Consider the following 25,955-nt stretch of genomic DNA (forward strand, 5'->3'; position numbering starts at 1 on the left):
TGCAACTGTGGTGCATGTGCACAGCATTTGCTATGTGCACAACGAAGGTGTACGCTTGCGCTCGTGTGCTACAGTCTGGCTGTGCTACAGGGGTGCAGGCCAGCTTTGTCCTGCGCCAGCTTGACCGGCAGAGAGTAGGCATTTGCGCATTTTGAAGTGCTGTCAATAGCTCAATATGAAGCGATGTCTGCCAAGGTGTCTAGCCTGGAGCCTGCAATAGTGAGCTTGCGCTGGCTAGCATACGTGTGATCTGACCTTAAGTTTTACGTGGTTCGAGGCTAGTTGAGTGTTCAAAACTAACTCATTAGTGAGACCCAATGGCTATGACACCGACAGGCAGAGTAGCCAATGTTTAATGCTTACTGCCTGCAGCAGTCACGAAACAAAAAGTGCTGAACATGGCAACAAAGCAAGCAATCTTGAAAGAAGTGTCTCAAGGTGCTAAAAACTGAGTTGGTTAAGAAGTAGTTAAGTTAAGAAGTCCAAATCAACCATCTCAATGATTCCAAAGAACAAGGAAAAGATCGCCAGCTCTGCTGCTGACTCGACAAACAGAAGAGAGCCTACAGAAGGTCACCTACACAGATATAGAGGACGCGCTGCTTAAAGATACAAGACGCTTGCCATGAAAGACGACTCATGTGCTAGTGGCAAGCCCAGTAAAGTGCACGTTACAGTACTGAAGTGCATTAATATGGATGGCCGCGACTGGTGCGTGCCCTTTGTAATAGGAAAATCAAAGAAGCTGCGTTGCTTTCGGAGCTGTGTACCTGTGCGCTACAGGCACAATACTAATGCGTGGATGACGCATAATTTATTCACAGTGTGGCTGGGAGTTTGACTGCGACATGCATAGGCAAGGAAAGCACATACTGCTCATGCTCGACAACTGCTCAGCGCACAACGTGCAAACTTCTCTGACAGCAGTTACTCTACTTTCCCTTCCGCGCAATACCACTTCAAAAGCCAGCCGCTTGACTTCGGCATAATACGTGCATGTAAGGCATTGTATAGGTGCCGTATTGTGGAGTGCTTGCTCATCGCTGTTGACCGCCCGGCCACCAACTTGCCGCTTCAAGTCTCGCTGTATTCAGCCGTTGGATGGCAAAGGCGGCACGTAAAGAGGTGATGGCCGCTTGCGTGCGGAACTGTTTCCGCAAGGCCAGCTTCATCGACGCAGTGCCTGATGCAGAGACTGATGCTTCCAAAGGTGATCAGTCCGGCGGCAATTTGTGGCAGCGCGTCGTCCACTTCAACATGGGGGGCTACGACAATGGTTGGGATTACTTTATTTCTGCTTATGAAGATGCTGACATTGCGGAACCGTGCACGGACGAGGGAATCGCTTGCAAACTGCGGGTGAAGAGCGACGCAGAGGAATCGGATGACGATGAAACTTCGAAGCCAGCACCCATAAGTGTGCCTGTAGCAACGGGCTGCATAGAGAGCCTCAGGCAAGTTGTCTATGCCAAGGGTCTCGGCGAAGAGCACACTTCTGCTTTAAATAAACTGAAGACCGCCCTTATCGGATCTGCACTGTAGAAACAGATGAGCATCATGAACTTCTCTGCAAATAAATTTTGTGTTTTGACGAGCCACTTTCTTCCTTTTAAGCTGTCGTCCACTTACTACGAACTTCAGGGTATAACGAACAGACGCAGAGTAACGGTCAAGTTTGTTATAAGCGGGCTCGGCTGTACGCGGGGGCTCCATGAGATATGTTTGTTTACCCAAGGATTTGTAAGACTGTACAAATGGTATACTCTGCCCATTGATTAATACACTGTAGTACGTCAAGGGCTTACGTGTTAATGCCACAAGTGCAGATTTATCCAGTGAAATCTCCAGGCCTTGACTGCAGAGGTAGAGTGTAGTCTGAGTGGCAGCTTTTTGGAACCTTGCACGTAGCTGTAAGCGTGTCACTCCGGACACTCAAACGCATATGTTGTCGGCATACATGGATGATTTAACTCTGTTTGGAAGGTGGTCAAGGAGACCAATCAGTGTGAGGTTAAACAATGTAGGGCTCAGTATGCCATCCTGGGGGACGCCACAGCAGGTGCAACGTATAAGAGTGTGGCCGTCCTCGGCACTCACAAAGAGAGATTGAATAGAGAGGTAGCTAAGTATCCATCTAAACATTGACCACCGTGGCCTACCCCTTCGTGAGCGGCGAGAATGGTTTCATGTGTAAGGTCGTTGTAAGTCCTTTTGACGTCGAGAAACAAAGAAGTGCAGAGACGTTTACATCCCTTTTGGTGCTGAACCTAGGTAACCTGGTTGACGTCGTTATCAACCGACGAGCGGACACGTCGGAAGCCTGCCACAGCATCTGGATAGATGGTGTAGTATTCCAAGTACCACTCCAGGCATCGGAGGATCATCCTCTTCGTCATTCTGCTCACAGCTTGCCAATGCAATTGGGTGATATGATGAAAGCTCTAATGGAGACTGGCCAGGTATCAGCAGCGGAAATACGCGACTAGTCTTCCAGCTTGTGGAAAGTGTGGCAGTTAGCCAAGATTCAATATACATTTCAAACAGAACACTCCTCGTCCGCTAACCCTGCCGATACAGAGCTCTGTAAGAAATTCCACCAGGTCCTGGTAAAGACTTACGCCTGCACATGGATTAAAAATGGTAGGCCCATGCGGGGGTAACGCAGGGGCAGGAAGCTGATGGAATGTGATAAGTTGTTGGAAGCTGCGAGTTGCTTGAATAATCTGGCACAGAAGTCTTCAGCGACATCAGTATCTGATTACTGTTGGAAGAGGGCCAGGGCCTTGAATGGAGACCGCTGTACGGGTGGTGTCGTAAGGCCTCGCATTGTCCTCCATAAGTGCGATAGGGGCTTATGAGGGTCTAGCGATTCATAGAAAGCAGTCCAGCGTTGTGACTCCAGTTTACCTAACCGGTACTGGATCTTCTTTTGTAGGCATCTAGCAGTCAGTAGATCGTCCATTGACTGTGCATCAGTGTGTATGTTCGGCACGTCGGCGGATTGCTCAAAGACATTAATTCTATATCAAATTCAGCGAATTTCAAAGAACACATTAGAGTACGTCTATTGTCTTTCACTGTGCTCTTGATTGTGACTTCCAAAACATGTAGTAAATTACCCTGACAGAGGTCTGCAATAAAAGATTGGAATTTGGGCCAGTCCACTCTTTGTATTGCATCATTTGAGTGCAATGCGGAAAGACCTCTGATCTTGACTTAAGTGGGAATATGGTCACTCCCGTGCGTTTCAATGTCCGTAAGCCATCCAGTACACCTGACGAGACTTCGCGAGACAAAGGCCAAGACAGCTGCTGTATGTAGAACCGCGTAGAAATGTAGGACTGCCGTCATTTAAAAGCCAGAATTCGCTGTCGGAGGCAAAAGATGACAAGTCTCTGCCTTGCACATTGATTTTTGTATTTCCCTAGGGTGTATGATGAGTGTTGAAGTGCCCGATGATAATCCAAGGAGCAGGAGATATTGACAGGCTGTCCTGTAATGTTTTGTAATCAACTCTACTTCATGGTGACAGGCAGGCACCCGCAACAGCAAGTCTTTTCCTTTTTACTGTTAAGCATACGTATTGGTTACTGTCATGTGGCAGTACAGGCTGAAGAATGCGAGGTCACGACCAAAAAAATCTCCATGACACTGCTGTTTCCACCAATAGTTGGCAACATAAATGGTGTGGCATATGATTCATAGCTGGATAGATTGAGTTTGATAAGTTCGGCTCACAGATGATGATGCGAAACTCTTGGCGTCCACGAATTGTCGGCAATTGGCGATGCGCAAGCAGAGTCCCTGGGCGTTCGACTGGAAAACTGCTGCTTTTCAGACTTCCTCCTGAGCCACGGTTTACTCAAGGGGTGCCAGCACTGGACTTGATGTGTCCAGTACTTGCAGTGGACTTCTGACTGATGTGTGCATGTTGTTCAGCAACACGCAAATGGCATGTATTAAGGATCACAGTAGCGATACCACTTGCTGATCTGCATGTCGTACCTCATCCGATGTAGCAGCTTGCCATACTGGATGCGGCACCTGCTGTTGCTCTTCTATATGTTGTCTACTTTGGAAGTAACGGTTATTCATTTGAAGAGAGACGTTTTGGAGTTTTCTACTGTCCAGCATCAGCGTTTGCTGCACTGGAAAGTGCAGGTGACATTCTTACTTGAATGGGTAACACAGTTTTCGAAGCAGTCTCACTCCTAGGTGAGGACCATCTGTGGCGGCATCTACGTCGCACTGTTTCAGCAGCCTCCTTGTGGGTTTGCGTCAAATATACACAGTATCAGTAGGAAGAAGCGCAATGATCCAAACACCCTCCTTGATTGGTGTCAGCTTTCAGCCAACAGCAGCTGCCAATGGAATCTTGCATATGACAACATCTGCAAGCTGCCAGCATGTTTGAAAGGGGTGAGGAGAAGGATTAGATTGAAAAGAGTATCGTATAAAATGGTGCCGCAAAGCGCAGAATTTCGCTGAGGTGTTTTCACAACAGCGTATGCTATCCACAGGCTGCGTTTTTTCACCAAGCCCTAGTGGTATTTTGGACTATTTTAAAATTGCAATCTCTGCTGTTTGCAGAACTAGCACAGCAGAACCCTGCTGATAAGTTCCTTGCTGTTGCGTTTTCCCAGCTGCTACGCCATGCTTTCGTGGTCATGGCCCATGAACTCCTATGTATTATGTTCCCATTTAATTCGTTGGCATTCTGTAATGTTCCCGCATCTTACGTTGCGTTTGAACACAGCGATCCGTAAGTTTAGTGGTGCAGTGGCGCATTCCCTTTCCCACATTGCAAACCCCGTGGTCCCACCCCGAAATACTGGAAGTAAACAATCGTCAATTCCGACGAGTCTTGACGCAACTGCAGTTGTTGCTGCAGTTGTCAGCTTCCCTGCAGCAAAGTTGTATTTTACAGTGAAGCATATTAACGGTGGAAAAGGGCTACCACTAAATAACATAGCATGTGTCCCATAATTATACATGCACACATCAAATTTAAAAATAGTACGATCGCCGAGACATCTGTTAACTGCAGTGGCAGCCATTCAGAGCCGTTTCCGACGTTACTGCGGTGATTTGGGGCTTCTCAACAGGCAGGAAAGTAACAATAAGGAAAGCCACAAACTGCCATTGTAACGCGAGAAATAGCTCTGAAGAGGAGGTGCCAATACAGTTATTAGATGCCTCAGTGCTTGAGTACGACTGGATATGGCCTGTGTGCATGTGTATAATTAAGGGACACATTACATACGACATTCCACGACAGTGGCCCCTTGCTACTGTCGATATGCTTGACCGCAATATTTTACATAAGCTTCACTGCATAACACGGCTCTATTGTGGCAAAGCTGACTAAAGAAAACTGCCGATTATGCAATGCATATAAGACCTTTGCCAGCCCCCAAATAAATGTAGCTCTGCACTCGGCAGGTATGACTTGGCCCAGTGTGCATGGTTCCTGGTAGATTTTAGCCAATGCGCACTCCCTTGGGTGCTTCGCTAACTGCTCTCTGTGCATGTTTTCTGCTAACTTGCTTGTGCAGTGCCTGGCTTGAGCGTCCTTGCTCACTTACTGCAAGCTTCGGTCGCTAGTTGCAGCCTACCGGTTGCATGTTGCAACACACTAGAACAAATTTTTCTCTACACCGCTAAATTTACGTGACCGCTGAGTTCAAACGCAACACAAGATGCGGGAACATTAGAAAATGGCAACGTATCAAACGGGAACACAATAGTACATGGGAGTCGATGGGCTTTAGGTCAGGAACATATTAACTGGGTTCCACTGTACAGGACTGCCTGCTATATTAACGTGATAGTGTTAAGGCGCTCGTCTCAGAGAATCCAGGGTCAGCTTCGGACGTTGTTCCAACGAAAAGATTTTCAAACCACCTATACCCAGGCCCTCCATGTGATGCATGGAGTGCACTGAACTGAATTTCTCAAGGTAAAATACATGGGAAAATAGCAAACTACGACTCACATGCAACCTACAGACATGAAGCTCTCGTATGGTAATTCGACTATACGAGAAAACAATTCTGTTACGCGAAAACTCAAAGAAACCCCTTTTCCAGCGCTTCTACCATCCACAAACCAGCCATGGTGTCCACCATTAGCACGCACCAACGCGCAGGCGTCTTGGGGGCCTCGGAGTGGCGCATCCGTTTCCTTGCAATACCTCCAGCCGTCGCACCGCGGCCCATGCAAGAGGTTGTGTTTGTACCAGCCTTCGTGCCTAGCATTCGCGGCTAGTGTTTCCTGGTAAACATTACAGTTACATACGCTCCAGTCGCCGGGAAGTGCAAGAAACAGTCGGGGATCTTTGAACGCTATTGTGTTCCACTCTAAAAGGCAAAGCGTAAGCGTCCTTTAAAATATAAAGTGCAGGCTGAGGCCTCTATTCTTTTCATCATCTTACAATTACGAGCGTCCCTGCATGTGCAGCTCCAGTACCTTTTCTATTTAAAACAAATAAAAATAAACGATTATAGTTTCAATGGCAGCGATTGTTCTAGAGTCTTTCAAATCCCAACATGTCCAAAGTTCCATTCGAGCTGCAACACGAAGCCAGCTGCTTCGCACAACCTTAAATACCAGCCTCCCTTTCCCGTCTTATTTCCCATCCCCTACAGATGCTAAAAAGAGAGAATGGCATTGTATCCTGCAGCAACATGTTAATAAATACATTCTCTCACTCTCCATATTCGCTTTGGGTCATGTGCTTGCAGTATGTCTAAGCATATGTCTAAGGAAAGAGTCATAAAGCACTAGCTGTAGCGATAAGAAGTTCTAGTGCAAGCACCCTTCTTTAACCCTAACCCGACTGTTACCACCAAGCTGAGTTGCGTGTTCAATACTGCCAGCAGTGATGTTGAAGCAATAGCGATCACAAATGGGGCACAAATAGCGATCACAAAAGGGCCACAAGGTGACTTCTACACAATAGGACCCAAAGAAATTTCAAAGAAGACAAAATTATGCACCTGTCTTGCAAACAGTGCGAGTGACTAACATAGGCAGCCTAAAGTGTTAAGCATGGTTTGCTGAGCACAAGCCGTGGCCAGAACGCTCTTTAGGTCGAACTGGTAACGCTAACTTGTGAAGCTTTTAAGGAAAAACCAAAAACACAGGGAGGGTTTTACGTTTCTAGCATTGCCCATAATTCGCTGTACTTTTGGGAATATACATTCTTTGGCAGCTGCGTTCCTATATCGTGCAGTAATAACACACTGCCCTACTGAAGATCAACGGCTCACAATTAGGGGTGTGTGAAAATTAGAAACTTTCGAACGACGAATTGAATGGTGTCCTATTCAATTTGTCAACCGAAATGAAAATGTACTCATAAAATAACTAAAATCAAAAATATTTGCACTTACAAATAATGACTACTCAATTCGTCAACTGAATTGAATAGTCATTAAGTGTAAATGCAAACATTCTTTTAATACTTAAAAATGCCAACTACACCGAAATAAACAAAATTGGAGCAAAAGTACACAAAATTTTCTCCCCCACGGGCATAGTATACACATATACACATAAAACATATGAACTTCCCTAGTGGCGTAGGCTACGTCACTTATGTAGCCATACTTTAGAGGCTGTACAGCAATCATTCGTACTCTCTGAAGAGCCCTGTGCCTGACTTGAATTCTGGGGTTTTTATGCGCCACAACCACCGTATGATTATGAGGCATGCCATAGTGGGGGACTCCGGATTAATTTCGACCACCTGGGGTCCTTTAATGTGCACCTAAATCTAAGTACACATACATTTTTGCATTTCGCCCCCATCGAAATGCGGCTGCCATGCCTGGGATTTGATCCTGCGACCTTGTGCTTAGCTGCGCAACACCATAGCCACTAAGCCATCGTGATGGGTCCCCGTGCATGCGAAGAAACTTGTTTACTCCTAATGCTTCATTTGTGCTTTTAATACAAATGCTTCATAACCTACTATGTAACGACGGAAAGTTGCTAAGTTTAGCAATACTAGGATGTGAACATCGTTTCATATTGTCATAACAGTTATTCACTATTTTAAACCTATCTGAAAAGTGTTCAATATTTGATTCAATTTGCCTCTGGCACTATTTGATTCACATTCGATTTGGTCTCAAGAATCACTATTCGCACACCTCTACACACAATGGCAAAGCTCGCCGTCTTAAGCAGGGGAAGTCTCATTCCTGGGCATACCAGGGTATATTTGCTTCAAGGCAAGGGCCTCCAAAGAAAGAGGAGGACTCGTGGATGACTGCAAGCACGGGAGTTCCCATGTATTGCTGTAAACTTGGAGGGCTTCGCATGCTAGTGCCACCAGCTTGACCCAGAAAGTGCTTCGGCCAAGGCTTGCACGTTGCAAGTCCTACTGAACGCAATAGTACAATCACGAGCATGCTGATCTAGAGCACTCCAAAGCTGTGCTGCACGGGCGCCATTTACCGGTTGCCGGCGTAGATTGCCAGTCATGAAAGCTGTTCAATCCATGGTAACCGGCAAGGCAGGACAGATTAAGGCAGTTCCATTAGTGAGGCAATATGTGCTCATATGCGAGCTAACCCAAACCAGGTGTTATCAGCAAACATGGTGTTGCAAGCGTGCCGACAACTTGTTTAAAGAGTGTTGATAAAACATTATAAGGCCACTGAAGGAGAATATCTGTGCTTGTGTTAACTGTGAAAGACGTCACCGCTTTTCCCCCCCTTTTCATGCTGTACTATACTATTACAGCAATCATAAAAGCCACTCATTGAAGGACAAGTTTCAGTACGCCTAATCATGACAATGGCAGCAGCAAGGATCCGCTCTGAGTGCCCCATGCAATTCTCTTTTTTCTGAAAACAAAACAATCAAAAGATGAGCAATCTAAGCATGCTAGTGTGTAAGGGGTCCTCTTCTCCAAGGCGTGCCCACACCTGTTTGGCACGCGACAGATCGCTGCTGTAGACGTGGGTGAACCTCTGCTGCTGCAGGTGCTTGCCCAGCAGCTCGGCCTGCTCAAGGCCGATGCTCGACAGCGGTACATCCAGCTGGCCTGCGCATCAGAGAGTGATGATGGCTAAATTCAGAGCGCGAACTGCTGGGACACAAGCTAAGGCAAAAGACAGGACACAGCGCTCTTCAAGGGGCTTTTTTTCTCTGTCTTAGCTCCCATGCTTCCACACCAACTTTCCATTTCTCACTTCTGATCGTGCTTCCATACCAACTCACCCATTTTTCCCTTTTGATCAGAGAGCGAATGATTGGGCTTTAAGTCCCAATCCAGCACAGGTGCTATAAGAGACACCAATGCGGATGGCTAGAGGTTACAATTATGGCCGCCTGGGTTAAAGGAACACTCATTTTGGCTGTATTCGTAAAGTACCCGAACGCAACACCAGAACGGCCAGTATTACTATGGGAGAAAGATTGTTAAGCAAGACAAAAAATTTGGCAGTTTCGCCTGAAGGCCGAAGCACTGACAATGGTTGCAAGGTTTAGCATTGCACTCGAACTGTTCAAACAGTGACCTAACTATGCGCGGGTTTGACCATACGTGGATACAACACAGGCCGATGTGCCAAAATTTCTAGCCCCTTTCAAAGCTTCAACACATCGTGTAATGCCTGTAATGGCATCGCACAGACGTCACTGTGCGGCCCTTAAAAAGCAGCACCAGTAAAGTTACGTCATTTTCAGATTGTGAGCTGTGATACATATATACATATACATATATATATACAAACACATATATATATATATACATATATATATATATATATATATATATATATATATATATATATATATATATATATATATATGATTTTTCACCTTTTAATACAAGATTCAGAATAAGATACATGCGCAAATGAAATACTTATGACTTTTTTGTGTCGAGCAATTGTAAAAAAAATGTGAGGAACAATTCACCCGAGAACATAATCCTGGCTTGAGCAACTCTACCAGTTGAATTGTAACCCATCTACCTTGCATATGCAGTGTAAGTACATATATAGTGCATGTATACATAAATATATAAGGAACATCACGGCAAAGGTGGCACTTATTGGCAGCGATGACGAAAACTCGCCTGGAGTGTTCATATTACGACGGTATTGTCACTATTGTGAATTGCTAACGCAATAACATGAAAGTTCATTGGCGCTGTCGCCTTGAAGTTCCTGCACCAGGTTTAATGGCAAGCTAGCGCGTTCAGAAAGCCGGCACAGGAATGTGCCAGCTTGCCATGATGTCATGAAGTTTGACAGCATCTAGTCAAGCCTAATAAATTTTTTGGCAGTAGAGAATGACTGCACTGGATCTTAGAAGAGACAGAAATTGAGCTCAGCGAGCTTCACGAACAGTGTGCCGGCTAATGACCAGTTTAGAACAGGTGGTGCCACTTCCAACTCGTTATTACAGAGGCCCAACTTTTCAATGTGGGTCAATTTATCATTTCCCTCTAGTGCCCTTTTAATGTATGCCCAATGCATGGCACACGAGCACCTTTGCATTCCAACCCCTTCGACAGGCAGGCAGGGTGGCCAGAGTTGAACGTCCAACATCGCCCTCAACAGCGCGACATCACAGCCATTTAGCTAGAACGGTGAATCCACAACTTTGCACTAGATTGACAACGCAAGACCAACCTGCCCAACTCTATATAATGTGAATAGGTTAGGGCTAACTTGGGCTAACTAGAAAGTATTCTTGTTTCAGACTCTGCCCCTTTGTACAATGCTGGTGTGATTTTGACTTGCACACTTTGTTGTTAGCATTACAATCAGTGTGCAACAATACATTTCACAGACCACAGCAATGGCTGAGGTAGGAGACAAAGTATTGGTTCTATGACATGATGACAGCTATATGAAATGATGAGGGATGAAGACTGAGCAAAGCCTATTGGTAGACGAAGTGCATTTGGCGACTTGTATAACCAGCCAAATGCTATCTTGAAGAAACTCCGTACATTTAAGAATTTTCAACATTTGATTAACGTACATAGAAGGGGAGAATCCAATGTTCTGTATGGCCATACAATTGGTAAAAAAATTTTACGGATTCTGCCAGTGCAACACTATTCTAAGCATCATCATCATCAGCCTGGTTACGCCCACTGCAGGGCAAAGGCCTCTCCCATACTTCAACAACCCCGGTCATGTACTAATTGTGGCCATGTTGTACCTGCAAACTCCTTAATCTCATCCGCTCATCTAACTTCCTGACGCTTCCTTTCCCTTTGAATCCAGTCCGTAACCCTTAATGACCATTGGTTATCTTCCCTCCTCATTACATGTCCTGCCCATGCCCATTTCTTTTTGTTGATTTCAACTGAGATGTCATGAACTCGCATTTGTTCCCTCACCCAATCTGCTCTTTTCTTATCCCTTAACGTTACACCCATCATTCTTCCTTCCATAGCTCGTTGGGTCGTCCTCAATTTAATTAGAACCCTTTTTGTAAGCCTCCGGGTTTCTGCCCCGTCGGCGAGTACTGGTAAGACACAGCTATTATACACTTTTCTCTCGAGGGATAATGGCAACCTGCTGTTCATCATCTGAGAATGCCTGCCAAATGCATCCCAGCCCATTCTTATTCTTCTGATTATTTCCGTCTCATGATCCGGATCTGCGGTCACTACCTGTCCTAAGTAGATGTATTCCCTTACCACTTCCAGCACCTCGCCACCAATCGTAAACTGCTGTTCTCTTCCGAGACTGTTAGACATTACTTTAGTTTTCTGCAGATTAATTTTCAGACCCACCCTTCTGCTTTGCCTCTCCAGGTCAGTGAGCATGCCTTGCAATCGGTCCCCTGAGTTACTAAGCAAGGCAATATCATCAGCGAATCACAAGTTACTAAGGTATTCTCCATTAACTCTTATCCCCAATACTTCCCAATCCAGGTCTCTGAATAACTCCTGTAAACACGATGTGAATAGCATTGTAGAGATCGTATCTCCCTGCCTGACGCCTTTCTTTATTGGGACTTTGTTGCTTTCTTTATGGAGGACTACGGTGGCTGTGGAGCCACTATAGATATCTTTCAGTATTTTTACATACGTCTCGTCTACACCCCGATTCCGTAATGCCTCCTTGACTGCTGAGGTTGACAGAATCAAAGGCTTTCTCGTAATCAATGAAAGCTTTATATAAGGGTTGGTTATATTCCGCACATTTCTCTATCACCTGATCGATAGTGTGAATATGGTCTATTGTTGAGTAGCCTTTACGGAATCCTGCTTGGTCCTTTGCTTGACAAAAGTCTAAGGTGTTCCTGATTCTATTTGCGATTACCTTAGTAATCGCAAATAGAATCTGCACGCATCTGCACCATCTACAAGCATCTGCACCCAAATAAGCATCTGAATGCATGTTAATAAATGTTGGGACAAAAGTAATGTTAATCAAATATCTTTTGTAATTGCCTAATTTACATGACAGTAATTGATTAACTGTAATAAATCGATTTCTGGAGTAAGTAATTGTAATTCTGACAATAATCAGTAATTGCTTTGCTAAGCCATCCACACAAAGACTGCCCTGGATAATAAATAAACTCATTTTGGATTACGCATTACATTTCCTGCACTTAAAAACAAGAGATCATTTGAATCATAAAACTGAGTGTATCAAAAATAATATGCCAGAATTTGTGGGCTAAGCACATACAAAGCAGTGCAAACCTGTGTTGTCACGACACACCCATCGATTTTTGGTCTGCCAGTTCACTTCGACCAGTCTGATGTCAGTAAAACACCAGTCAAACTAATCGGTCTATACATTCAACTGTTTATTCGAAAGTCGCAGACATGCACACTATATATATACTCGTCTTAAATTCAAAGACTAAAGAAATGTGGCATACATCCCACCAGAAGTTCACCACACTACAAATTTTCCCCCTGAGTACATTAGGTGTACGAAAGAGTTCCTGGAAAAAGCATGACGAGTGAGTCAGACAAGGCTCAAATACTGTTTCGCAGCAGTCATGCACTCTGGAACAATGCAACTGCGCATCAAATCGGGATGAGGCAACACCGCATTGCTCTGAGACAATGTGCACTAACAATCGTAAGCTTTCACACAATGAAAAAGAAAAAAAAAAAGAGTGCAAGGGCTGCATACATCAATACCTGCATGGTCAACTCAACAGCCGTGCTCAGACCACATCTGCTCAATTTTGATTGAACTTGAAATGTTCTTGTACTGCCCTGAATTTGCATGCACTATGTGTAACCACACCAGTTAAGCAGTTGCAGAGCTGCTGCCGTGGCAGGTTAACAGCATATTGTATTTGGTAACATTGATACCCAAGACCCTGATGGATTGAGTGAGGACTGATCACACAGTCCGCCATGTTGAATGTTTTCAAAATGCCAGTCTGCAAACTCGTAGAGAGAATTGTAGACTCGCATTTAGAACAGCATGAAAATCTTTTCACTGTTGACAAAGTCTGGACTTTCACTATCGCCAGTCAATTCGTAAGCTGATTCTGTCTGCGTCACTACAGTGTGATAGGCCGGTATCAACCCAACATCAGTATCAGCATCAAGCCAACATCACGGAACATAACCAAAGCTACTCGGGGTTTGCAGAAAAACGTTTAGATTGCCCGAAAGTGACAACACATCGAGTGCACGGAACTACAGAGTCCGCACATTGCTAGGGCAGCTGTAACCCACCTTGAATGACGTTGTCTTTGTTGTGCAGTGTCTCCCCACTGCAAGAGAGGAGAAAAATGCAAGCATGAAACACGGCACCGCCGCACATTTACGCAGGCTGCGTCATAATACCCCCCACAAAGCACGCCAGCACCGGCATTTCTTTACCTTACACTAACACTCGCGTGCTTTGCAGTCTACATCACTGCAACTAACAGCGCAAAAAGCACACATCGCAATGCCTTGAAAAATCGAAAAAGAAAGGAAAAGAAATGCCGGGTAAACTGCACGATTTGGGTCAGACGACGATCACCAGCGAGGCGTTCAACTTAGCAGCACGAAATTCGCAACGCCGGGCGCCTAAACCCATTGCACTATCCGCGAAACTTCACCGAGAATGGCATTTGACTGGAGATCATTTTACATATCGTCCGCGTCGCCGAAGAAACAAACACCGCGCGATAGGCGATGCCGACGATGCCGCAGCGAGGCTTCGCCTTTTTCAGGGGCCGCTCTTTTCGCAGGAAAAACGCCGGGGCCTCTCGCCAGCACAAACAAACACTTGGCTGTGCTGCAAACGAAGACTTACTAAAAAAATTTTATGCACTCGCGTCTCGTCTCAAGTTCTCCGACTGCCACATTTTTATTTCAGTTCAACACCGTAGCGCCGAGCTACAGGCGTTAAACTGAAGTGCCTATGTGGCGAATGGCAAAGGCTTTTTGAAGGCGCCGGACAACGCGCAGCGGAACATGGCATACTTACTGGCGGACCAAGGTAAGTGCAAACATAACCCCCGGTTTTGGAAACGATGTCGAGGGGGCAGCAAAAAAATAAAAGTAAGGCACACGCTCCCACGCCACCGCTTGGTCTCACGATACGCGCATATTATAACAAACTCGTATCACACTTTCCCGAAAAACACTCACGCACACGCACACACATACACACACGCTCTTCTCTGGTTGCGGGCGCTCGCTCAACAGGACGGCGATGATGATGCCGATAATGCTTATGGCACTGACTGAAGCTCGTATTGGGAGGTTCGCTAGCGCCATCAGGCTGTAGGCATTCTCTATACGGTGTAAGTGGAGTCATTTGTGGACGTTTCTAGAGGTGCCGTGAAATTTTAAGTAATCGCTGAACACTTACTAGTCTACCGAGACGTGTATACGTGCACATTTGTAGAATAAAGAGTAAATATATGAACAGCTTAGCTCACTTTACTGGAAAAGTATGACTTCATTTTCGAATGTTGCGTCGTTGAGCGGACAAGCGAAGAGAAGCAACACCCTGCAGTTTAAAACGTTTACGCTCTTTAGGGCATATCTTGTCCCCAAACAACACTTTTAAGAAAAGGCTTACACCCTTTGTGTTGTTTCTTCTCCCACAACGGTAATCGCAATCAGACCTGCCTGGATTTACTTTCTTTACCGCTGTGAGCCCGGTACTTCCAAGTCACGAACGGCTTGCGCGTTATCAACGTGACAACACCTTGTGTTCAAGTTTTCAAGAAAATAAACCTAAAGTAAGTGATAGTAAGTAAGTAATAGCAAAATTATAGCGAAACCTAAAGCCCCTTCATCCACACGCCACCGCCACTTTTGCTCAGCGAAAACGTGGATGGTGGGGCTAAAGCCACTCAATAAGTTATATCCACCGCTCTTAGTGGGCGCTGAATAAAGGTATTTATTGATAAAGTAAAATAGAGCAGCTGTCTTTTATCCCCACCCGCATGTAATACATACTAGGCCTTTTATTTTTACTGAATTTGTCAAAGTGTTTCATTTTAGTTAAAACGCATTTTTTTTTCTTTTCCAGTATTTGTTCCCTCGATCCTTACATAGCCGCGCTTCAATCGCTGCTACCATGACGTCCTTTGCTGATGTAACAATTCGTTCTGAACCGCCTCTCTCCGGAAGCTTCGCGGCCTATTTGGATCGACCCGGCAAGATAAACCCCAAAGGTTGCAAACTTCTTTCAGTGTGTCTTGCTTGCGTTTCCTCTGTTGCAAACTATTTGCTCACTACTTTCCAGTCAAGAATGCCATATGTCACGCTGTTAACGTGCGTGCCGTTCGTTATCAGGAAGTGCCAGGCGCGCAGCATTAGAGGGGTACCGACGTGATGTATTCGACTACTCATTTGGTGCCGCTCCAAAACACCTCTAAAGACACCTCTAGAAAGACCTCTAAAAAGACCCCTAAAAAGACCTCTAAACCAAAGAATAATTGCGACAAGACTAGGAGTGCAGTAAATAATTTATTACAATAGCTTTTTCTGCAACCAGTTTCGGTTTCGATCATTGCCCAGGACGATACTGTGATATGACGTTATGAGACAGTGTGTGGTCACGTGGAAGCCGGACATCGCGACCTTTTGATACTAGTTCTGGATAGCTAGGTCGCTTCGTATGCTGCTATTGCTCGTAAGGGCTAATGTACCAGCATAGCAAATGACCAAGCGAGCCCGAGCGAGTGTCGAAGCGCTACTCCGCCCTTTTACCAAGTGACCCAAGTGACCACATACGGCATCATCACGTCACAACACAGTAGAAACGAAATCAGAACTTACTGTAGAACAGTTATTATATTAACTTATTGAGCCTTGTAATATTCTATTTATTCAATTGCGGCTTCGCACAATTTTTTTTTTGGGGGGGGGGGGGTAGATTTAGAGGTGTCGCAGCTTAAGTTAAAGCAAACAGGAAGTTTCGAAAGTATCGTGTCGATACACCTTTAAAGAAAAGAAAGAGGCAAGCTAGATATATAGTGGTTGTAGTTAGAACACAAGATACGCCTCCAAGGGTGCAAACTTTCCTCGCAGTGAGGCTTGTTGCGCACTCTTCCTTTGCTTCGTCGTACTCTGAAGCACGCATGAACCTCCCCGGAAGGAAGTAACCCTTGACGAAGGAAATACGTTTGAACAGTGTGCCAACACTTATCGATTGTGGTTTGAAGTTGTCGGAACTGTCTCCCACCTGCAGTTGCACAACTCGCTTCTTTCGATCCTTTTCCCACTTGAAGTCAGAGGTGCCCCGGTCTACACACTAGCCTCCGACCACACTAAATAATAAACTTGTTTGCTATTATTTGCTGCATCCGCATGGTTCATGCTGAGCCGACACGTTTTCACTAGCTTGGAAATACCCCCAAAAGAAGGGTTTCTCGCTGCTTTTATCGTTTACCGAAAGAGAGTGAAAGAGATGGCTCGTAGCGTAGAATTTCATACAACAACTGAGGAAACTCTCTGGCCCGCATGATCGGCGACTATTCTCAGCGAGGCACTACGGAATCGTTAAATTTTGGCTTTCGCGCTAGCTGCTGCGCAGTAAAATGTTCCAGGAAATCGACTGCGTATATCTACGTATTTTCATTTCGCCACATCGCCACGCTTGTGGGTCAGCCGTTTCTCGTTAAGGGCGAAAACCCTGCGTCACGGATTTGAAACGGCTTTGCCTAGAGCGCTGGTCGTATGGAAGTGCTCCGCTCAGCGATTAGCTCTTGTCCTGCGACGTCGCCGTACGTTAACCCCGTTTCCGTGCCCACTTCGTTGCCGAGGAGCTGGCGCTTAGGAGTGGACAAAGAAGACGTCATCGAACGCGGGCGCCGCGGGTGCGCCGGTCAAAGCAGGCGGCGCGGAGAGGCCCCCCCCCCCCCCCCCCCCCTCACTTGAGGGCCTACCCGCGGCACAGACATGGCCGATCTGACTCCAGCATCGACAGGTACGCCATCGCCAGCTCCCGTCATCGCCAGCGGCAGCGGCGGTAGCCACCCTAGTGGCGGCGGTAGCCACCCTAGTGGCGGCAGTGAAGGCGGCGTCGGCAGCTGCTTGTTGGCCCAGGAACGGGAGCGCGCGGCGTTCCGGCATGGCCTCATGGAATTGTCCCGTTGCCTGGCTCGCCTCCAGCCGACGCCATGGACCAAGGTGACCGCTGACCGATAGGGCACGGCTCGGAAGCAAGGGTGGGGCTAAGATTTGCCTGCTGGATGGGCGGAGCCCAATTTTTACGTTTCGTTGGGCGTGCAGGAAGGCACTATCACTTGGCACACCGCGTTGCTATAGCACGGAGATCGATTGGGGCAGGGGGGTTACCGACAAGCCCGCACTGCACACTAGGGGTTATTGGGTTGTCGGCCGCTCCCTCTCACCCCCCATTTAAAGCCACCCCTGCTCAGCAGCAGGCGGCCCGCCGAGTCCGGGCCCAAATTTACAAAACTTACTTGCCCTAACGTTCAGAACAGCGTTTCCTCTGGTCACCTGGCATTCGGGAATCCTCCACTAAAATTAGGGGAATGGACTTAGGAGGTTCAACGTATTCCGCCTTTAAACCTAAAACCAAATTTGAGAGCCTTATCTCAAGCGTATCTCGTGAGGCTGAGTTGTTTTCAGCTAGCAGACATCACCTCCACCTGGGTGGTCTGACCCGGATAGGGTTGAAGCCAAATATTAATTTGACCTCAGATGTACTTTGAAGCTCGCGACGTTGCCACAGTTTGGCCGTCCACGAAAACAATCGGTCTATTCAATCTGCCTTTCCGGACTGCCCAAGAGTGCCCAATGAGCGTTGGTTTTCTCGGACAGTCTTGCACAATCCGGGACGACAAGTCCAAGAGACCGAACGATTGGTGCTATAAGACGATCGCCGCGTCACTCTTGGTTGGCATTGGCACACAAGTAATTTCATCAGTTTTATCCCGGACCCGGAGAGCGAAGGCCGAGCGCGAGCTCTTCTTTCGATCTCAGGGTTTATCGTACCATGAATGTGTGGTCAGATGTCTCATGGGCATGCACGACGCAGTTCGGGGCAACAAATTGAAGAGACCAAATGCATGTCGCACTTGGACTCAGTTCTTCAAACCTTGCGAACGCGAGATGCCGACAGGACGTGTTTCTTCTGAACCATTTCATGCTTGTTATATCCAGGAGCGGTGGGCAAGGTGCATTTAAAGCAAGACGGCAAATCGCATCGTTTGTCTAGAGGCAGTGGTTGAAGATTTCCTTAAGTTTCATTTTAGAGCGCAGCTCTTAGGCGCCCGTTCCTGCATCGAGTGTCGGCGTCCTTTGCGTAACCGAACGAACGAGCACAGCGAAGGATGAAAGATCGAAAGTGGAGCGGAGCGGGGGATGAAAGACAACGATAGCGAAGTGACCGCGAGGAGGAAAACGGAGGAGGGCATGGCGAAAGCGTGAGAAGATGAGCGTAGTGCCGCGCAAGACGGGCTATGCGGCGGCGACCGCTACGAGATGGCGCCAGAGTAGCGCGCCGTCGTCTGTTCACTGATGACGCCATCGAAAACGCACATGGCGAGCCGATTCCACATATATATGCCATATATGAAAACAAAGCGCTGCATGAGCGGAGGTCTGTCTGCGGCTGCTGCTGTGAATTGCGTCTACGCGTCACCCACGCGCTGCCTCTCACGATCTTCCGATTAGCGAGGCAGTCGCGCCACACTTGGCTCCGTTTGCAGTGTGCCGCACAAGACATTGTCTGCACCAGCCACACTACTCGCAGCGTTCTCTTCCTAATACAAACCGCTTATCTATATAATTATATTACAAAAACATTGACACGCATACTTTCACGTATAGAGATGCGATCAAATTACGCATTGAGGAGTATTGTAATCGACGGTGAACTGTTATTTAAGTTGCTACGCGTAATACAGCCACGTACAGCATGCGACTGGCTTGCTGGCTTTCTCATCTCTGCTGTGGGCTCATCGGAAAGCGTGGTACTCGATAGAGCTGCATTCGCACACTTGCACGTTATCGCAGCAATGCGCGCTTAAGTACCACATGATTCGCTGAATCGACGGCCATTTTCCTGCCACTTCGTTCACAGCAAGAATGCCACCGGCCACTAGCACTTAGACAGACTTCCTGCACAGGACAAAGTCGCAGAGCAGCCTTTTCCTTCAATGCCCTACGTATGCTTAACAGTGCATGCTCTTGGGCGAGTGGGTCGTACATCGTTAAGCAGAGTACAGCCCAATACAAACATGAACGAGATGAGCACGAGGACAGACGCAGACCTGTGCCCGTCCTTGTGCTTTTCTCGTCCATGTTTGTAGTGCGCAGCACCTTGCTTAACGAGCTCCGTGTATGCTTCGAAATTTTTTCGATGTTATCCTTGACAGTTTAGGCAGCATAACGAAATGGTTAACGAAACGAAATCAACGTGGACGAAACAGCTAGGCAGTCAAGGCAGGCAGCACGCCCGGATGCGTTCAGTTGAGGGGAAACGTAGAAAATTATGAACATTGCGCTATTGACATCTCCATTTATATGTAATAATAATAAAAATAATTAGAGAATGTACTCGTATCAGTGTGTTCAAGCTTGACGAAAAGTGCGTCGCGGTGTCCCCTTTAACAGTTCGGGCGCGCTGCGACACGCGTCCCGCACACTTCCGCAGGTGGCCAAGGTGATGGCCGCCTGCCCCGTGGAGCAGTCGCGCGGCGTGTTCCGCATCGACCAGCGGGGCCAGGACGCCGTGGTGTCGCTCTGCGTGTACCTGGTCGAGTCGGGCTTCCAGCACCGCGAGCGCATCGTGCCGTACCTGATCAGGCTGCTGCGCGGCCTGCTCAAGGCCAGCTTCGTCGAGGAGGTCAAGTACGAGCCCGACGAGCGGCTGCCCGTGCGCGAGCGATTCTGCTTCCTGCTGCACACGGTGCTGTCGGACGTGGCCCACCACTGCGACGAGCTGGGCGAGGAGGTCACCAACTGCCAGCTCGACTTCCTCGGCGCCCTGGTGCGAATCTGCGCCAGCGCGCACGCCGCAGGCGCGGCGAGCCCGGGGCCCTCGAGCACGGCAGCCACGCTCAACGTCAAGGTACGCTCTGCCCGCTGTATAGCACCTGTACAACCCGCCGTGGTTGCTCAGTGGCTATGGTGTTGGGCTGCTGAGCACAAGGTAGCGGGATCGAATCCCGGCCACGGCGGCCGCATTTCGATGGGGGCGAAAACACCCGTGTACTTAGACTTAGGTGCACGTTAAAGAACCCCAGTTGGTCGAAATTTCCGGAGTCCTCCACTACGGCGTGCCTCGTAATCAGAAAGTGGTTTTGGCACGTAAAACCCCATAATTTAATAGCACCTGTACACACAACTGAGCGTTCGGAACGATCTCTACCCTGAAAAGCACAACGCGTGTACCTTTCGGCTCTGAAAAGAGAGCCGAGGCCGCGCTGGAGTCAGCTTGCAGCTACGCTTTGCTGCTGCTGCGAATATAAATGCTGTAGGCTGATTGGAAAATAAGAGCTCGTTAATTGTTTGAAGCTGGAATATTTGGCTGCGCACTGATATCAGGATCAGCCATAGAAATTTGCCAGGACGTTCAGGTTTAATCCTAAAGCAAGTGACTCAACGACAGATCTCCACGGAGAAAACAGTCGTTTTGAACACGCGGTACCTCTTGACATTACAGAAATGATAGATAACCTATTTGGCTGCTACATCTATGCTAATTGTGTTTGAGTTGGAAAGTGGTACACGTGATCTTTTATCAGTTTTCACACCGACCACAGAGCTCGATTTCCCTAGGGGTAGCCGTAGAGCGAGGGGAAAAAAAAGAATTGAGCATGATGGACGTTACGCAGTCAACCCTCGCGATCGAGCCAACTGTCCCTTTCCCATCAAATCACTCTCTTGCGACACCGGTGTTGTGACCTCGAGTGATCAGTGATCGAGTTAACTTTCTTCGCATGTCACTTTGAACACGTGACAACGCGCATATCCAGTTAGAGAATGTTCACTGCAGGTTATACCGCCCATAAAAGTATGAGCCTTATACATCAGTTCTAGCATATCTGCTGGAAACCTACCAGGGAAGAGGCAGCGTGCGTTTTATGCAGTTGCCTGCAACGATTGAAGATGCACGTGTCTTGACATTGAAGGGTACATCAGTGCTGGAGAAGCCGGGTAAACTGGCTCGTGCACTTTTTCGCCCTCTTGAAGCTGCATGCTTTCAATAAAAACAATAGAGCATGGTGCCGCACAGTGCAGGTAAGATCAGACGACAACATATTGACAGTTCTGCACCCTGGTTTCTGCTTTTTGGGAGAAGGATATTTGCCAACTAACTTTATGGCTCGGCCACATGGTCATTACTTTTGCCTTCTGGAAAGATTCACGCCAGCGGAGTTTGCATTGAAAATTCTTCTTTTGTCTGCACTAAACGTGGCGGCGCAGCCACCACATTTTTGTGACGTCACGCTCTGCAGCTTGTCTGGGCCAGAGCATAAGGTGCACAGACGACCTCAGAAGGGTTGATCTCGCTTCCAACGTCCAAGTAGTTGCGACAACTTCGCTCAATCTCATCTCGTGAGGCTGTAGTGTTTTCAGGTGACATTACATCTTGGATGTGCATTACGCGACCTACTGTTGCACGCCTCCCTAAGGCCATTGAATTTACGCTCGAGCCGCACCCGGCACCACCCGCCTGCCGCACGCGTGCGGTCGTGCGAAAAGCTGCACACAAATTTCGGTTTACACTTCATGTACGGACCGAGTGTAAACTGAAAAATGTGCACCATTGTGCGACGTGTGAAACTGTTCGCACGACCGCACGCGTGCGGCAGGCGGGCGGTGCGGCGTGCGGCTCGAGCGTAAATCACGACGGCGCACGACGCTCGAGCCGCCCATCGCCGCACGCCGCACCGCACGCTTGCGGTCGCGCGAAAAAATTGCACGTATCCAGCACTTGTGCATAAATTACCATTTACAATGTGTGCACAGTGTATACCTTACACATTAATAATAATATTTGGGGTTTTACGTGCCAAAACCACTTTCTGATTATGAGGCACGCCGTAGTGGAGGACTCCGGAAATTTTGACCACCTGGGGTTCTTTAACGTGCACCTAAATCTAAGCACACGGGTGTTTTCGCATGTCGCCCCCATCGAAATGCGGCCGACCTTACACATTGTAAACCGAAATTTGTGCACAAGTGTTTGATACGTGCAGTCTTTCGCGCGACCGCACGCGTGCGGTGCGGTGCGGCTTGCGGCGATGGGCGGCTCGAGCGTAAATCGGCCCTAAATCGGGCCTTATAACACTGTAAAATATTTTACACCCCTTAAAGTGAAAAAGGGCGTAAATGTGTCTATAACTCACACCCTTAGGGTGTTATTTATATAAAGGACACCCTATAGGTGGGAGCTATAGACACATTTACACCCATTTTTACTTTTAAGGGTGTAAATTATTTCACAGCTATCGCTGCAATATGGCGACCGAAGCGTGGAACTGGTACATTCTTAGCAACCGCATCGTACACCGACTTTTGCAGGTCGGCCAAACAGTGGCTCCGCTGATCCTCGGAACGTGCCGCGCGCTGGGCCGCACCAGCCCCGAGGCGCCGTTCCTCATCTCCCAGATCTTCCCGCCGCCGGAGAAGGTGGACTTCATCGAGGACGAGCTGGGCGCCGAGAACTACGCCAAGAAGAAGAAACGCGCCGAGACGTACAACCCGGTCATGGTGTCGCGGCGCGCCATGGTCGACTACTGGATGGCCAAGGCGTGCCGCGGGGCGGCGCGAGAGCGCCGCGAGGGCCTGCTGCCGTACGAGAACATCACGACGCCCATCGCGTTCAAGGCGTCCACGTACCTGTTCCGGACGTTCGGCTCGAGCTTCAGCCTCATGCGAATCATCGCCGAGCAGCCCGAAGTCGCGCGCATTAGCCACGCGAGGTTTTCGGCCAACAAGATCCAGGTGCGCTAATGCGGGGACGACGTAGTACATGCAGTCGAATTCCGGCATGCCGGATTCGCTACGTTGACAACTCAGACTCTATTCACAGGGTGCGCTCTTCGACTGGGGTGTTCCCCCACTTAAAATTGCTAAACGCCATGTATCCCACTCATTATAGGGCCAACTGTCCTTGGTGCGGTGGCATACCTACCCTAATGCACATAACCTGGGAGTGCACTAAGCACCCTCATAGGCCAAACACCAGTAGGACAATGGAGCAGTGGGAGGGACAGCTCGCCCGCTCCGACCTGGCAGGACAAAAGTCCTTAATTAGCCAGGTCAGGCAGGCGGCAGAGGCCAGTGGGGCCCTGGACTGAGAGGCTCCGACCACCCCTCCTTCAAATCTTTACAATTACGATAAAGTTTCTCTCTCTCTCGACTGGCTTAACCTCCTTGACCTGAGAATGGCACAGGGCACAACTGCTTCTCAAGTCGGTTCTCACGAACGGCAATAACGATTTCTTACAGTTTCCTGGTTAGATACTGAAAGGAGCATCTTTTTATGTAAGTGGAGAACGTAACCGCCTCCTCGTGATCCTTGTCGTAGAAAAAGTTTTACTTTTCTTACCTAGTTTATCAGTTTTGCGCTTTATCCATAAAGGCACGCACAGCCTGAAAAAAGTGGCTAACAGGTATGTACCGGTGGTGTTCTCCGCTCCCCAAAAGCTTGCCCAGCTAAGCCGTCGCATAACTTGCGAAAGCTAAATGCCTGGCTGTCAGAAGAAGCGTGGCCAGCGTTTCGTAAAGTGAGCCACAAACGTCGTATATGAAATTCCTCTGTCCTGCGGGAAATCCTACATTGGACAGACGGGGCGTTGTGTCAACGATCGGCTTAGGGAACATACGAAAGGTATAAAGAATGATGAAGGTGAGCGACTTGTGGATCAGTGCAGGGCTTGCACCGATTGTTTTCCACGGTTCCGCGATGCGAGGATTTTGGGTATAGAGGCAGGCATCAGACATCGCGTGAAACATTGGAAGCCTTCTAAATCAAGAAAGCGGGTCCGAACTGTGTTAGTGATACATCGGCTTTTCTATACGAGGCTGAGCTGAAGTTTCTATCACGCCTACTATGACAAAACTTTGTACTCCATGTTGCCTTGTACGCATGCGCGGTGTTTTGGAGGGCTATACATGTCGAGTGCTTTCACTCTCATTAAACAGTGAAAGTAGCGCCCGTGGTGTCGTCGTCTTTCTTGTGTGTGTTGTTTTTTGGCGCAAAATCTTTTCAGCATACCTGACTATATATCTATGATAAATATGTGGCGTCATCGCTTCTGAGGTGACGTTGAAAACGAATTACAGCAAGGTACACAATTGGGTACGAAGTGACTGAGGAGGTTAAAACACGGGCAGGTCGGAATTTGACATTTTCCAGAACCAGTTCCAGAGCAGTCCCCCGAGGTTTTTGCCCCGCGCATCCCCAAAGAAGTATGTGACAAGCTGTGCGACGCTGTCATGCCTGAATCATCTTGCAACAAGGTCGGCTAACGGCGGCGCATTCCGTCGAATGAAGTCCTCATGGAAATTCAAGAAATACTAAAGGTTTTAGCTAACTATCGCTTGAATTCATCCTAAATAAAAGTTTTCTTTTGCTAACTGTATTTACTCTGCTTTATTGTGAACGGTACGGTGCGCAATCTTTACAACGAAGTGATGTGCAAACTGAGTATTATAGAGGTCCAAAACTCTTCATTGCCAATACGTTCAACAAATTGAAAATGCTGATCAAATTCTGCATGATTAAGAAATATTTTATTCGGTTGTCTGGCAAGACTTCGCCCTGTTCTGTATGTTCGCATATACAATTCGTCTCGTATAAACGAGCCTCCTTGGTTTTGAGGAGTAAGAAGCATTATAAGTTCATTAAATGCCTAGGCCGTAAGGTCGGGTATCATATGAGTGAACTTATTTTCTAATTCCATTTATCTACTGTTCTTTTATACAATTCGGTTTTATGGTGGGCGTTTCATCGTGTACTTACTCAAAGTTCGTAGCTCAAGGGCTTGTAGAGTGATATTTCTATTTTTCCCCCCTAAGGAATCGTTGTACATAATTGATCAGAACGAAGTGGCTCTCCCTGCTCTTTGCCAAGATCGAGAGTTGGAAAAATAAACACATAAAAACTACCACTTTAAGACACGCGCTTTGAAATTGTGTTTTCTGGTTAGTTTCCCAGACTATCTTTGTTTCGGCTGTCAGGTGATCCTGGCGTACGCTGACCGCATCCTGTCTGACGAGATGATCGAGTACCTCGACCAATGCGCCATGGAAGCCTACCATAGCGGCCAGATCACCGTGAACCCGTACCTCTCGTTCGGCGAGGTACTCAAGCTTGTTTGGATCACGCTGCTCTACGAGCTGCTTTGCTCCTACACGCTCGCCGACAAGGAGGAGTGGAAAACCGACTCCCCACTCTTCTGTAGCCTCGCCAAGGACATCCAGAAGCTTGCCAAGCATCTATTCCTCGCTGGCCAGAAGGACATACAGGTGAGTAGGGTGCGGAATTGGCGAAAGTGGGGACGGGGGG

General features: G+C 47.6%; 2 protein-coding genes across 3 annotated transcripts in view; one reads left to right on the forward strand and one right to left on the reverse strand.

The window, feature by feature from the left end:
• Positions 1 to 14,650, reverse strand: part of LOC135907337 (fructose-2,6-bisphosphatase TIGAR-like) — a 30,893-nt gene extending 16,243 nt beyond the window's left edge. Inside the window, exons 1-3 of one of the 2 annotated variants that reach the window (XM_065439019.1) lie at positions 14,433 to 14,650; positions 13,691 to 13,728; positions 8,937 to 9,055 (exon numbers count right to left, since the gene is read on the reverse strand). In XM_065439019.1, the coding sequence (XP_065295091.1) occupies positions 8,937 to 9,055; positions 13,691 to 13,728; positions 14,433 to 14,458 (183 nt within the window). In that variant the 5' untranslated portion in view covers positions 14,459 to 14,650. Of the gene's footprint in view, positions 1 to 8,936; positions 9,056 to 13,690; positions 13,729 to 14,258; positions 14,357 to 14,432 lie in introns of those variants that run through there. The other variant, XM_065439020.1, reaches the window with a different exon arrangement.
• Positions 14,651 to 17,322: 2,672 nt separating this feature from the next.
• The window catches only part of LOC135907335 (phosphatidylinositol 4-kinase alpha-like), a 43,021-nt gene continuing 34,388 nt past the window's right edge, over positions 17,323 to 25,955 (forward strand). Inside the window, exons 1-4 of the mRNA XM_065439017.2 lie at positions 17,323 to 17,593; positions 20,088 to 20,504; positions 22,964 to 23,386; positions 25,628 to 25,915. Coding sequence (XP_065295089.1) covers positions 17,363 to 17,593; positions 20,088 to 20,504; positions 22,964 to 23,386; positions 25,628 to 25,915 — 1,359 coding nt within the window. The 5' untranslated portion in view covers positions 17,323 to 17,362. The remainder of the gene's footprint in view (positions 17,594 to 20,087; positions 20,505 to 22,963; positions 23,387 to 25,627; positions 25,916 to 25,955) is intronic.

Source organism: Dermacentor albipictus, chromosome 10 (assembly GCF_038994185.2).
Source record: "Dermacentor albipictus isolate Rhodes 1998 colony chromosome 10, USDA_Dalb.pri_finalv2, whole genome shotgun sequence".
NCBI lineage: Eukaryota > Metazoa > Arthropoda > Arachnida > Ixodida > Ixodidae > Dermacentor > Dermacentor albipictus.